Raw genomic sequence first — 15,098 nt, forward strand, 5'->3', positions numbered from 1 at the left:
TTCATCAAAAAATTCAAATAAATTTCACCATTCACTCATAATACGTTTGTAATTAATTACATTAAAGGCTTTGTCAATAATTAACACCTTGATAGCTGTGAATTTAGGTCCTGATAAAGATGTAAACTGTTAGCAAATCATCTAATTTCATTGCTTGAACAGTAGTATGTTAAAGTTACTCAAAATCATTACTTCTGGGTTTACTATATGTTTAATTAATGACAAAGCGTCCACATTATCATTTTCAGAATTATGTAATTTGATTTCATTGTCTTTTTGTTATGTTGATTTTTGACATTTTTGAAAATATTCTTTAGTTATAGGAACAATTGAAGCCACTCTTATAAAAATAAAAATACTTCAAAAACCTTTTTCATATTCCATATTTGACCATGCCTCTATAATAACAAGAGTGTCGAAGAATTCTATTGAGTTAAGTTATAAGATCAGCTTTGATTGGTGGTAACAGTAGTAAATTAAGTAATATAATGCTAAAGACATTGAAATCAATATATTCAATCTAATTGTGTTGTTTTATATATTAATTTATTGTGTAAATATTAAGGGTATGGAAACACACAAAGTCATGTATATTTTTTTGAATCTAAATATATTGAAGTGTATATTTGTTGATAATATTGTGGCGTTATATGTACCTTTTCATGTTTTAAGTGCTAGTTGAAGTAAGGACTTTCATTGGCCATGTTTCTTTTTAAATTTCTTTTCCATATCCAATTATCTTATTTTACTACAACACTTATGTAATGCTCTTTTATATTTGTTTAATCAACAGTCCTATTCATATGCTATTGGTAATTGAATGCATATAAAAAGGGCATTAATGTTGATACAGGACGATACTGATGATAATTATTAAGGGAAACTACCTCTTAGAAAAACCATATAATTTTTAAAATTTAAGCATTTATCAGTAATTACATGTAATTATAGAACCATGGTTTATGGATTATTCACAGTATTGTCATGACGCAGGCAAGCTCACTGATGAATATAATATGCTTCTTTTAAGCCAAGTTTGAGAATTTAATTTTCATGGTTATTTCAAGAGGTAGTATTCCTTCAAATAGATTTTTGGTCTCTATTGAATATACAGCTTGTACTAAATTTTGAATGAATCATGGTTAATTTTAAAATGGGGCGGTGATAAAATTTCATTTGATGGCTTTACTTGCTTATTATAATTTGTTTCCAATTTTTGTATGGACATTGTTTTAATATTGTTGTTCATCTATGTCTGAAGCCTGGTGCAAACAGATAAACATCTTCTAAATTCATTTGAAAAATGTTTCTGAAACCCAAACTTGTTGATTGATTTTTTTTATCTCAAAATAACCACAAATGAAGTGGAAGTCATTGTCAATTTTATTACAGCAAGAACAATCTTGCTAACATAGTGTCAAAATACTACATAGATATATTGTGGTATAATTAGATCATGGTGGCGAGTATTGTTTTGATTCAAATAATTTGTAACAACTCCATCTAAATATTCAGAAATTTGCATCAAGTTAATTTTTAAACTTTTTCAAATTAACAGCTATTAACAAAAGACATGATATGTTGTTAATTAAATATCAAAACATCACCATTCAAATCATATTAAAGGCTATATATAGTCAGTTCAGAGAAGGAACATGTACATTATCTTTAAGGGAAAGGATAAAAAATGCCAAAGAAGGAAATCTAGCCTTTGTTTAAATTATATGTAAAATTAGTGAAACTGTAGAAATTAAACTGTTTCCAAAGTTATAGTTTGTATTTGATGACTGGAGTAATAAAATGGCCATTATTATAAACTATGGATGGGGTTACTTACATATGCTCATGGGTATGTATTTTCTTTTTACTTTTTTTTTTTTTTACTAATTTATTTTATGATGCACGTTCAAACACAATTGAAATTTGTTTCTCAGTGATATTTTAAATATTTATATTTTTTACGTCAGTATGTATAAAGGGAGAATCCTTATTTTCTATGTGGATATATTGACAACTCTCTAGTTGTCTGCCTGCCTGCTCCCTGCTCTCATGAAATTGTAAATTCCATTTAGAATAATGTTTAAAGTTATTGTACTTTACAAAATTTTAATGTAATGCAGACAATAGTTTTTGGATAATTTTTAAAATGGTATGCTTGTGCATAGAAACAAGGAACAGTCAAGGAATTTTAAAAATATGAAATATTGATGTCTGTATTGAAAACTAACAACCAATTTTCAGGAATTCTGGAACCTTCCCAAACTAATCCGGATTCTCCCTTTCTTTCAGCTCATCATATACAGGTAATGAAAGTATTATTTGTCTTTCCTAGAAATCCACTACCACAACTACCATGTGAACAGTGAACTTATCCTTGATTGACATTCAGTTGGTTCCAGACAAACGTAAAGGAAATAGGCATTTGCCCTGTCCTTCAAAAAAACTTTGAATAAAATTAATTCTATCATATGTTCTAGTATGATTAGTCAATCTATATGTAATTTCTCAAACTCCATAATAAATTTTGATCAAGTGCTATTTATATTGTGTAATAAAATGTTATTTTTCTAATTTTTTCTATATTTCTTTTTTTTTTATCATTATTACCATTAAATCGCTGCATATGTACCCTATAAATGTGATTGGGAATCAAGAATGCAGGGCCTACGTTGTAAAGTTTTAAACCTTACGAGGGGAAGGAGCCCCTTCAGACATAAGGCGATTCAAAGTGCTCCAGATTTTGGAATCAATCCTGTTGTCCTTCATCTTTTGTACCCAAGTACCAGATAGGCTACGCTTTAGTTATGAGGAGTACAGCGGAACTCCACTTAAAACACTATTTCAAATGATTTTATCCCGCAATGTAGAGCAATTGGTCGTGGCAAGGCGTGTGTTTCGGTGCTTCGCAGCCGGTTCGTGCGTGCATGATTGTATATGCATAAGTAACTCATTGTATACACAGTGCACGACCGAATTGTGCAATTGTTTACGCATAGAGGACAAGCACCAAGCAGGAGCACCGTCGGCAATCTTAGCTAAGTGTTGACGAATGGGGGTGAAATGCAATCGATCCAATCGAAAGGGGTAATAGGAAGAAAAAAGCTGAAAACCCTGACTCGTAAGTCACCGTCTCTTCATCACAGTGAATATTTAATTATATTTTTCTTAAGAAGTCATATACTCCATCTGGTAAACTATATCGATAGATGCATGCATACAAGTTAAATGATGGGCAGTCAAGAGAATAACTTCCTCTTCAATATCAAATATATTCGTAGTTATATTTATAAGTTGTCATATTTTCTATCTTGAGCATCTCTTAAAACTCGGCTAAATCTTAAGTCTGACTTCATAGATTTGCTTTCGACCGTACTGCAAAGTGTGCGTATTAGTTGTTGGCAGGCAACCGTTGGACTATTTGACTTGCTCAGACTTGAGTACGGGAGTAGGACATATCAACCGAACTACTTAATGTGGTGCAAGGTGCGCGACTATCGAATGACGTCATCATTGATCATGGATTTCCTCTTCGTGTGAAGTACTAGATCAAAGTTTTCGCTTTATACTTGATAAAGTGTAAACCATTGCGTACTCCATGTTATAAAAGAATTAAAGATGCATTGAAAGGACGATAAAAATGCTAAATAAATAGTATCTTTTCTAAACCGGAAATCACCACAATCGCCTTTTAAAGTATTTAAGTATTATCTGACTGCGCTTCATGAATATAGTTCTATTCCCCTCTTATAAATCCTGACGTTAGTACTCGGTATTGTACTTAAATCCTGGCAAATACAGTTAAACAATAATTCATATAATTTTCATAAGAAGAGTGGTACTGTTAAGAGAATATCAGAAATATGTTTGATGAAACCTGACACTTCCGTATCACGCTGCATGATATTTGGCATGCGCAGACGTGGCCATATTGGATTATTTCTATAAATACTTTAGTAATTTCCATTCCCTAAAATAGCACAACTTGTAGATTTTACTGAGCAACATTTTACTGGACAGTAAAAATAGAAACCGCTTGGATATTTTAACAGATCTCGTGGTATTGTTTTGGTAAGATTATCAGAAATTATGGTTTTAGTTATTAGGCAACTTTTGGGCCGTGATCATAATCTAAGAAAATGGCTATCTTACTTAGAAAGTGTGGTTTGACATTGATATGGGTCGGCTCCTCGGCGTTCTCTTCACTACCGTTCTCTTCATTGCCGTTTGAATTACCTTCCCGTCTTGTGATGTCTTTCCAGTGAACTTTCTCGTTTGAAAAGTATAACATAGATTTTATCATTTCGTAAATGTTATTAGAATTTAATATTTTGTTTGTTGGCTTTATTGACAAAGTTGTTTCGTCTTATGCCTACTCATTAACTCTTGTCATGCATAGCTGAAGACCCATTTAACTACTGACTTCTAGTCTACTTTTGATTAGGTTTAGCTGTCAACATGCTAGTTTATAAATAGCAAAATCAGAATCATTAACTTGCTGATTGGTTGAAATGTTATGATTTCTATATTTATTTGGTTATTTTTGGAAATAAGTTCCCTTTATCTTGACTCTTATCATGGATTAAAGAAATAATGAAATGTAGTAGTGTAGTAGTGGGGATGGCAAAATGTTCTGATGTGTTCAGTAGTACATATGACTATGTTGACTCATTGAAAGAGATGCAGAATTGAAACTGCACTGACAAATCCAGTCACTGAGCATTTGGCATTATGGAAGGGTGAGCATTCTCGGCTTTTTTAACAGCACTTGTTGCAGATCTTATAACTTATTTGAGTGGAGCTTAAAAGTCCTTGGATGTGATTGGATTGGATTGACCAATGATGCGTTATTTGTAATTTTAAATGTATCTTATTTTGCATCTCTCAGTTAGCAAACACAACATAATAAATAATTTGCAACGTTTCGACAATGATGCTTTCGTCTTTGTCAACCAATGATGCTTGATAAAGACAAAAGCATCATCCCTGAAATGTCGCAAGTTATTTATTTAAGTAATTGTTATGCATATAATTGTGTCCAGTTATACCTCTTTTTACATTAATTTTGGCATTGTTTATCTGTGCAGACACACAATAGGCATTCACTGACTTTTCTTAAAAAGTCCCAAAATCATCATAGTAAAATGCTTTTCATATACTAATACAATACATATCACACTTCATTTGATTTTAGTTTTCATGTAAATTCCTGGTATCAGATTAAGACATAGAATACATTTTACACTTGTATCTCAAAAAAATCACTAAAATTAGTGGCTTGATACTGCACTCGTTACTTGGTGGCTCAGTGGTGTTATTTCGCAATATTCTGTATGTATTTCAAAGTATAATGTATTTCATTAGCCATAATGTGTAATTGCTATATGAAAACACAATTTGGCTAAAATCATTTATTTCTGTTGATAAAGGTATAAAAAGTATAGGTTGGATGGTGATCAATAAACTAATAGTGTACAAATGTCTCATATCTCATTTTTATAACTTAGCTGACCTAATCAGGGTTGACATAATGGCTAAAAATAGATATGACCCGGGGATTCCCCTGCATTTTAAGAGTGGTTTTATAACAGTTGACACTAAACAGTAGTTCTTTAAGGATATTTATATTGGAAAAAACTATAATATTATGGGATGAGTGAGTGTTAAATTGTTTTTTATTTGTTGTGTAATTCATAATATTTTTTTTTAATAATTGTAATTGAATTATTTTATCTACCTCTTCCTTTCAGGTTCTAAGACAATGGGTCGTAAGAAAATACAAATTACACGAATTAATGATGAGAGAAATAGACAGGTATATATTTTAGGTCTTCAATTTCCTTCTAAGAAAATTCATTTGTATTAAAGCTTATATATTTTTATTCAAGATTTCATTCACTATAGAATTTAATCTACCTACAGCTGCTTCCAAAGTGAAAGTTTTGCATCTTATACACCTACAAATAAAATATTGAATGAACAAACCAACAAGACTGATCACAGATTATTTTTCCATCTAAAGAGTCATATTAAATTCAAGTGATTTCTGTTACGTTTTTTTCAATGGTTTTTTTTGTGGTTTAGATTTCTTAAAAGCGTGAAATACATAAAATTTAATGCCAACAGTAAGATGTCCTTTACCTTTCTTTGGATCATTAAAGAAATTAATCTAATGGTTTTATGAAATTACCATTATATTAACTTATGATTTTAGGTGACTTTCACAAAGAGAAAGTTTGGGTTAATGAAGAAGGCATATGAATTAAGTGTATTATGTGATTGTGAAATAGCTCTGATAATATTTACAACCAATAATAAGTTATATCAGTATGCCAGTTCTGATATGGATAAAGTTCTGCTGAAATATACTGAGTACAATGAAAATGTTGTTAGTCAAACTAATCGCGATATTGTTGAGGTGAGTCCAAATTTTCCATATCTGAATTTGTTTTGGTGACAGGTGCACAGCAAGAGGCTGATGCAACTGAAATATAGTTACTATAGTGATACTGTTCATCTGTGAATATAGGATTGACATGTGAGAAGTATTGAATTTCTGTCAATGTGTTCAAGATTAATTAACTCTCATTAGCACTATTTCTTGAAAGTTTCTTTCCTTATCATTTCTGTCATTTCTTGAAGCTTTAATGTGTTTTGATTATTTTATACAACAAAATCTCTCTCTATTTTTGGCACCAATTTATGTCCGTCTGTCTGTTCATATTTCTCCTTTAATGAGTCTTAAAAGGGTCTGGCTGAGACTGACTATGAGAAGAATCATTGGTCTTTGTTCGTTCCATGTTATGGTTACTTCTCTGACAATTTACAATAACAAAGGCATTATTTCTATTATAGATGTTAAATAAGCGTGAAACAAGAGGTGCTGATAGTCTTGATGGAGATGATGATGAAGATTATACGCTTACGCCAAGAACTGATGAACAATACCGTAAAATTGACATGGAATATTCAAGAGTAATGCAAGGTGGTTCTGCTACTAGGGTGAGTGTACTGCATCAGTAATTAATATAAGTTTAAAATGGATATTTACTGTGGCAAATATATCTCAAAGCAAGTGCAAAGAGTCCATAGAGCTAATATTTTGAAGTTGTATTTATCATTTAATCAGGTATGGCAAAAGCGGATTAAAACAGAAATGAAAAAGTTGGTATGTACAAATTTCACAAATAAATATGTCTAATTTTCTTTTGTAGAATATAACTCAGTTTCAAAACCCAATACCAGTGGCTGTCCCAGTACAGACTAGTACTCATTACATTACTCAACCAACTGGCTCTCAAAATACAGTTGTTCTACTTCAACCACCACCGGCTACAACCTACACCCAATCTTCTCCTAGCCCTTCTGGTAGTCGAACAAGTCCAGCTCCATCTTCAACAGTAGCTAGAGCATCACCACAACCTCCTCATCATCAACCTAGTACCTCTCCAGCTCCTCTACCTATCAAGGATCAAGGTGGAGGTGATCTCGCTACAAAAAATAAACCCAATTTAAAGGTTGTGATACCGCAGCGCACTTCTGAAGTAAGTTTTAGTTTGATTTTGGTTTTGCTACATAATTACTGCTCGTTTGTTGTAAACTTGATATACAATTAAGTATATGGCTATTGTCAATGAAAGATACCATTTATAATTGTTACTGCAAGTGGCTGGATAAATTTTGATCTTACTAATACTTTTCAGACTCGAACGACTATTGGAAACCAGAGCCTAGAAACACCGATCATGTCAATGGCGACTCCTGGACATCAAGTTAATCCGTCCTTGGCTACATCAATTCTCAATGCAGGTATGATGAAATAAATGTTATTTCCTCATTTTTTACTGTTATATTGTTGCATGTCGACTCTTTATTACTGTCAAGGCTGACAATTGTAGAAAATGTGATTGAATTTCAACCTTTACATTAACAATTTTTAAAGCTAATTATCAGCATTTCTTGGTTGTGGAGCATGAAAATTGTTTTTTCTAGTTGCTAGTTATCGGTATATCAAGTTATTGATTTTTGAATTTCAGGTGAATTTCAGTTATCAACTGCTGATTTATCTGGTCTATCACCTTTGGTAGCTCAGTTGAATAGTCAACAAGGTCCTTTAACAGCGGCAGTACAAGCTTCAGGCTTAACATTAACACCCGGGTAGGTCATTTTATCATTTTCTCTATATTTTGCAGAACAATTTACTCCTGTATTTGAACAATCAAGCTACAGTTAATCAACTCAAATGAAGGATGGTAGAATACCAGTATTATCTGAATTATGTAATAAATGCATTTTATTGTTTCATTTCAGTGGTTCACTACAATTACCATATAATATACAAGTAAACCCTGCTTCTTTACGAGTAGCAGGGGTGAAAATGGAACCAGTGTCACCAAATCATGAAGGGAATGGAGGAGGAACTGTACATGTGGTTACATCTCAGACATCACCAAGACCACCAGCTTCTCCAAATGACTATGATGAACCACCAGAAAAACGAAATAAAACCAGTCATAGCTGAAATTAGTGTTTAGTATTTCTATATTGTTATATATTTTGAGTGCAGTGTTCTAGCTAGGTCACTCAAAGTGTGGTTTCAATATGTTAGACATTTTATTATCATATTAAACAACAAAGTTTGTGTGGTTTCCAATATCTTTAAATTAAGCAAAAGTTTGTTCATGCAGTAGGAGTTAAGCATGGATAGAACAAATTCTTCTGTGTTTGTAATTGTAATTCTGAGTACCTTTCGCTATGGTTTTTATGGGACCATATTTTGGTTTTATTTTATATTCTTGCATATCAATATTATATGATTAAAAATTATTGTTATTTTGTATATGGAATGTCTTAAAAAATAAATTTAGTTTTATGATAAAAAGTGTAACAACAGTGTAATATATAAGAAAACTGAAATAAGTATACTAAACTTGGGTAATGATTCACCAGTATACATACTTGAACCTTTTTATCATTGAAAACCACAGAATCAAATGTTGTTATTGTTTTATCATTCAAATATATCATATTGTATATAGACTACTTTCATTAGTTGTTTTATATGACAGATTTAGAGACAATATAATGTATATATAAATATAGTTGTTTAATTTTAACTAGATAGAGCTGAAATGAAACACAAAAAGTTTTGATGTTTTGTAGCTTGACAACGAGTAATAGAAACCACAGATTTGAAGGGTTTGACTGCTATATTTGACAAAATAACCATAACAAGGCAAACCTGAATCATTGTAACTTAGTGCCATATCTCAGCACTATAAGGTGGCGCTCAATTGGAGAGTTTTAAACAGGTTCTGACTGTCAAATTCTTATTTCAATCAATAGGTATGGAAGCTGAATATGTTATTTTCAAATTTTTACATACATACATACATGGAGTGCGTTCTGAACTCTATTCCAACTTGTTTTATTAAACTTCGAGCTTCCTTGAATCCTGAATGTGCAGAACTCACCAATCGAACGACCCCTTAGACATCAATTTATTTGTTTTCCTTTCTGCTCTAATACTGGTTTAGACATATAATATGTTTTAATATTAAGATAGATACTTTGTTTTATATAACACTTTTAATCATGTTCAAATGTCTCAGTAGTGTTCAATACATACATTTCATTTCTCATTACTGAATATTGGATAAAACAGTCTTTTGTTATTCATGTTAAGAGATTATATTAAGAATTTTTTGTATTGAATTAAGAAAATAAACATATATTTACTTTCTGATAACCATAAGTAAAATAATGTTCAGAGTTAAATGCTTTCAAGAGTAAAGAAGTGAATGTAAAGGAAATATTAAAGAGGACAGGTTCACGATATCAAAACTTTGTCTCTTTTTTTAGCTAAACTAATCAGTAATCGGTTCACAGGCTCACCTTAATGATTTGAGCCTTCAAATCATGTTTATCTAGAATTATACACATTTGAAAGATAAAATACCTAGTTTGAAGTTTACTACTTTCATATAATGCTAGACCCAAATCAATAGTGAATCTGTACCTTTTAGTACTATTTAGATTAATTTCTATGTCAAAGAACATAACCAATAAATCAGCCAATTTAATGATATTATATTATATTATGCATAGATGTTTTAGCACTAATTTAAAAATTTAACACTTCATCTCATTTGATTGTTCATATTATAACATTGATAATTGAAAATGTAATATCTGATCTCTTCAACAGTTAAGGTCTACAATAAATGTTATATTTTGGAGAGTGGCTGAAATAATCATTGTTCAGTTAGTAGTTGTTTGTTTTGTTTTTTGATCAGGGAGAAAAAAAATGTTTTAATGCTGTCTATTGGCGAAATGTGTTGCATGTCAAAGGAATTTGAAAACTGTCATTTTTAAAAAAAAACAACAATGTATAAGCTTAAAATTAATGGAATTATTTATTAGTTGATAAGATGTAATCAGAGCACCGAAAATAAATTCAGAAAAAAACAAAACAGTAATGTGATTGGTTGAGTAATCCAAATGTAATATTAAACATTCACAATCCAAATCAGAGATCCCAAATTTTTTTTCTCCAGTCTTTTTTTTTTTATTTGTTAAGGATTTGATATCATTTGTTTTTGTCATTGTAAATATAACACGTGTAAATAAAGAATTTGATAGAGATAAACTACTTATTAGTTAAACTTAAGAAACTTGTCTTGTTGTCTCTTGAATTTAAAATTCCAAAATTGATTGATTAGGTATGAAAAGTTCCAGGGTCCTACCTCAAACAAATACACTTCCTGTCTGACCAAGATTTAAGGTTAGGTGTTTGGTTTTGGGCATTTGAAATTCTTTTTGAAGAAAATGTTTTGTATTAATTTAATCAATGTTCCTTTTTTTTTTAAACCTGGCAGTCTTTAATGACATTTAAAACCAACATACCGAAGTGTTTTATATGACAATCCAGGAAGGACTGTAATAATGAAATAAGGGACACAACTTTTTTTCTTTAATACTCGGTCAATTCATTAAGACCAGTGAGCTAGACTTATTATTTGCCAATAGTGAAAAAATGTTCACTGCTCAGGTCTATGAAGTCTTGCCGTAAGAAATGTGCCTATGGACTCTCTCCATTAAGTAATGTTACAAACGAAGGGCTAGATTAATTGTCCATGCAATTTTAAAGTACTATCAAAGTCATTCGCTCATTGTAAAGAAGTTTTAAAAAGTTTAAATTAAAAAGCAAATTTGGTCAATTCAATTCGTGACCTGTGAGCTAGACTTTATATTTGTTTAGGTGAAATAGAGACATTTTCTCCTGTTGGGTGATTCAGGAAATTCTTACAGATATACCGGAGAATAAAATCAGTTATCTCAAGAAGAAGTATACTGTCGGTGTCAAACTACATGGACACATCGACATGGACTCTCACTGAATACAAACCATAATGGAGAAATGAATAATAATGTAAGTTGCTTCCCCTCTATCTAATAATCCGAATTAAATGTACTGCATATGTGACGGCATGTTTTGTCTTATATAGGTAGGCCTAAATTTTAGGAAAGGCAAGGCTTATAAACATAGACATGGGCATATTTAAAAAAAAATACAGAAATATTTTTTTGTCTTTGGATCTTATTCGGCCGATTCATCCACTGCACGCCAATTTTTTTGGGTGTATAGAAACTTGTAACGTCAAATAATAAAAATAAATCAAGATATGAGAATAAAATAAAGAATAGTGACAGCAATAGTTTTGACTATGTATTTATTATACTTTAATATATTCATATTTCATAGGGATAAATTAACCATATGTCGCGCACATAAATTAACATTTTAATAACTATAGTCCAAATTTCAATATAATAAAATGTTAGAAAATAGAATGTACATTAGGCCTACAGAAGAAGACATAAAGCACAAAAAAAGATTTCAGTAAATCTATTTATTTCAATGTCGAGAAATGCGAATAACGTTTTTCAACATGTTTTCAAGTGTTTTAAGCCCAGTCAAAGTTCAGAAGACTAGGTAAGATATAGGCTAAAAACAATTTCCAAATGCTGCTCTTTCTTACAATAATGCTAGCAATAATGCACAACATATTCTGGGAACATCGATAAGGTTTTAGACTACATTAGACACTTTTTGTTCAAATGATTGCAAATAATTTTATATTAAAGTACATGAAATAAATGATATAATTTTTGGTTTAGATCAGATCGTCTCCGAGAGGCAATTATTTCTAGTAACAACATCCCGAGATCTAGATTTTTGTTTTGAAAATAGGAATTGATACAGAGCGGAACTTTCAATCAGTAAACTGAACGGAACCATAAGTATTGTCAACACCAATAGTTTTATACTGTCCCTAATATGAAACGAATGAGTTTTAAAGGCACCGAATACATTCATGAAATATATTAACCCAAAAATAAATCCGTACACCAATGTAAATGGTCTAGTGCCGGATAAAGGGAATATAAAATGGAGGACGAAATATGATATTGCAAAATGCATTAACATGGTGTGTGCAAGCGCCATGAAAATTCCTATTTTGTATATAAAAAATACATGAGTATTTGAGATAGTTTGTAGGATTTCAGATATAAATAAGCATCTTTGGTTAACAAATTGAAATACTGAATTAGTTTCTTTTTCATACATTTCACAATCAATGTGTCCCACTTTGTGTCCTTGCTGCCAGGCCTTCAACACCATCATATTCTCAACAGTCATGTCTGGTTTACTACCGAAATCAAATCCAATACTGTTTTCCACTCCAGCGTTGCACAAGAGAAATGTACTTTTAACACCAAATAGAGGCATATTCATACATCGGAGACCAAATCGCGACATTCCATAATCCATTGCAATGCGAAGTGAATCGGACATAACAGAAATTACATTAGCTGATGTGCTTCTGCAAGTCACTTGTCCTTGACCTATTAAAAATTTGTTATCATATATAAAATTAGCAATGCTTATCACAGAATTATTGGACATTTCAGTTCCCACATTCAAATGAACTATCCAGTCGTCATAAGAAAATAAATTAACGCCTTCTTCAAGACAATATTGCCAGGCACGAGACTTCCTTTGACTATTTAACACTGTTTGGTATTTCGATGGCACTATGAGTTCACGAAGATAATTCAATGGAACTAGTCCTAAGGATCGTTCAGTCACAACATCGAAAATAAAATTCCGTAAGCCGACGTTTAGGCAAGTCTTAATATTTTGTTCGACGATTGATCTCATTTGTCCGGAAAAGATAGTATCGTTGTCAACAAATACTCGGAAACAAATGAAAGGCGCAAATAGAGTTGAAGATTTTAGTTTGTGTTGATTCTCTTGCGTGTTGAAAATGGCCAGTCCCAGAAAGTTTGAGACCGCCACTGGGAGTAGCGCCACTATAGGTAAGATTCTTGCTAGGTATAGGAAAATGGCAGCAGTGTTTTGTTCCGGCACATACCCCGTATCCAAAAAGCTAAACAGATAAACGCCGATACCACTGAACAATACCAAAACACAGACGGTAATAAAATGACAGCATTTTCTTTTCATGTCTTTATCTGTGTAATAGTTTCCCATTCAATTCACTGCCTGAAATGATTAAAAAAAACTATATTAGTTAGTGATGCCATAATATGAAAGCTACTTCTGAACCGAAATGTTGCTTATTTAAGACTTTTAAAACAGTTTTACGAGATGACGGCATACTGATTGGCACAAAGAACTAACTGTATACTGCTGAATCTACTTAGACAGTGTATAACTGAATCTACTTAGACAGTATATAACTGAATCTACGTAGACAGTGTATAACTGAATCTACTTAGACAGTATATAACTGAATCTACTTAGACAGTATATATCTGAATCTACTTTGACAGTGTATAACTGAATCTACTTAGACAGTGTTTAACTGAATCTACTTAGACAGTATATATCTGAATCTACTTAGACGGTGTATAACTGAATCTACTTAGACAGTATATAACTGAATCTACTTAGACAGTATATAACTGATTCTACTTAGACAGTATATAACTGAATCTACTTAGACAGTAAACAACTGAATCTACTTAGACAGTATATAACTGAATCTACCTAGACAGTATACAACTGAATCTACTTAGACAGTGTACAACTGAATCTACTTAGACAGTGTATAACTAAGTAGACAGTGTATAACAGAATCTACTTAGACAGTAAACTACTGAATCTACTTAGACAGTATATAACCGAATCTACTTAGACAGTAAACCACTGAATCTACTTAGACAGTATACAACAGAATCTACTTAGACAGTATGCCACTGAATCTACTTAGACAGTATACAACAGAATCTACTTAGACAGTATACAACAGAATCTACTTAGACAGTATACAACAGAATCTACATAGACAGTATACAACAGAATCTACATAGACAGTATACAACAGAATTTACTTAGGCAGAAAACCACTGAATCTACTTAAGCAGTAAACCACTGAATCTACTTGGACAGTATACAACTGAATCTACTTAGACAGTATACAACTGAATCTACTTAGACAGTATACAACTGAATTTACGTAGACTTTATATTATACCACTGCCATTATACCACTATATCTCTATTATACATAATTGTGAAAATGTCATATTAAAACGGTAGCCTACTTTAAATGATTCTCTATGGTGTATAGCAGACCCAGTGTATCAAGGGGCTATTGGTGTATAGGCTATTGTATCAAGTTGTTATATTTGGTGACAGTACAATAAATAAAAATATAATACCGAGATTGTATGTCCATGATTTTAATGAGTAAAGCAACAATGAAATTAAAAAAAAACCCACAAATTATTATGCATCGGAATTAGCCCCAATGAATGCAAGAATGGGTTGGTTGGTCATGGTCTAAACAAACGCCATACATTGCCTTAGATTTCCGATACGAAAGTTACATTCTTTCATTGGTTACTTTTATTTATATCTATTTACTGTATTGATCCTTAAATAATTATAACATCTTGTGCTCATAAAGCAAGATGAAAATAGAATTATCTTAACTCGTGATGAATAGTGCAACAATGAAAAAAAAAATTATTATTATATGCGTTATTGGTCCAAAACATGAATAAATGAA

At 31.5% G+C, this 15,098-nt stretch overlaps 2 protein-coding genes across 2 annotated transcripts; one reads left to right on the forward strand and one right to left on the reverse strand.

Moving 5' to 3' along the window:
- Positions 1–5,758: 5,758 nt before the first annotated feature.
- LOTGIDRAFT_126357 (hypothetical protein) lies at positions 5,759–7,020 on the forward strand (the record flags this gene model as incomplete). The annotated part of the gene is made up of 3 exons (XM_009062746.1): positions 5,759–5,812; positions 6,212–6,415; positions 6,865–7,020. The coding sequence occupies 3 exons, from the start codon at positions 5,759–5,761 to the stop codon at positions 7,018–7,020; spliced, it is 414 nt and encodes a 137-aa protein (XP_009060994.1).
- Positions 7,021–12,235: 5,215 nt separating this feature from the next.
- LOTGIDRAFT_73524 (hypothetical protein) lies at positions 12,236–13,408 on the reverse strand (the record flags this gene model as incomplete). Its single annotated transcript, XM_009062692.1, has 1 exon — positions 12,236–13,408. A coding segment is annotated over one exon (1,173 nt), but the record flags the coding sequence as incomplete, so codon positions are not given.
- Between the last annotated feature and the right edge of the window lie 1,690 nt (positions 13,409–15,098).

The sequence above is a fragment of the Lottia gigantea genome (genome assembly GCF_000327385.1).
Source record: "Lottia gigantea unplaced genomic scaffold LOTGIsca_53, whole genome shotgun sequence".
Classification (NCBI taxonomy): Eukaryota; Metazoa; Mollusca; class Gastropoda; family Lottiidae; genus Lottia; species Lottia gigantea.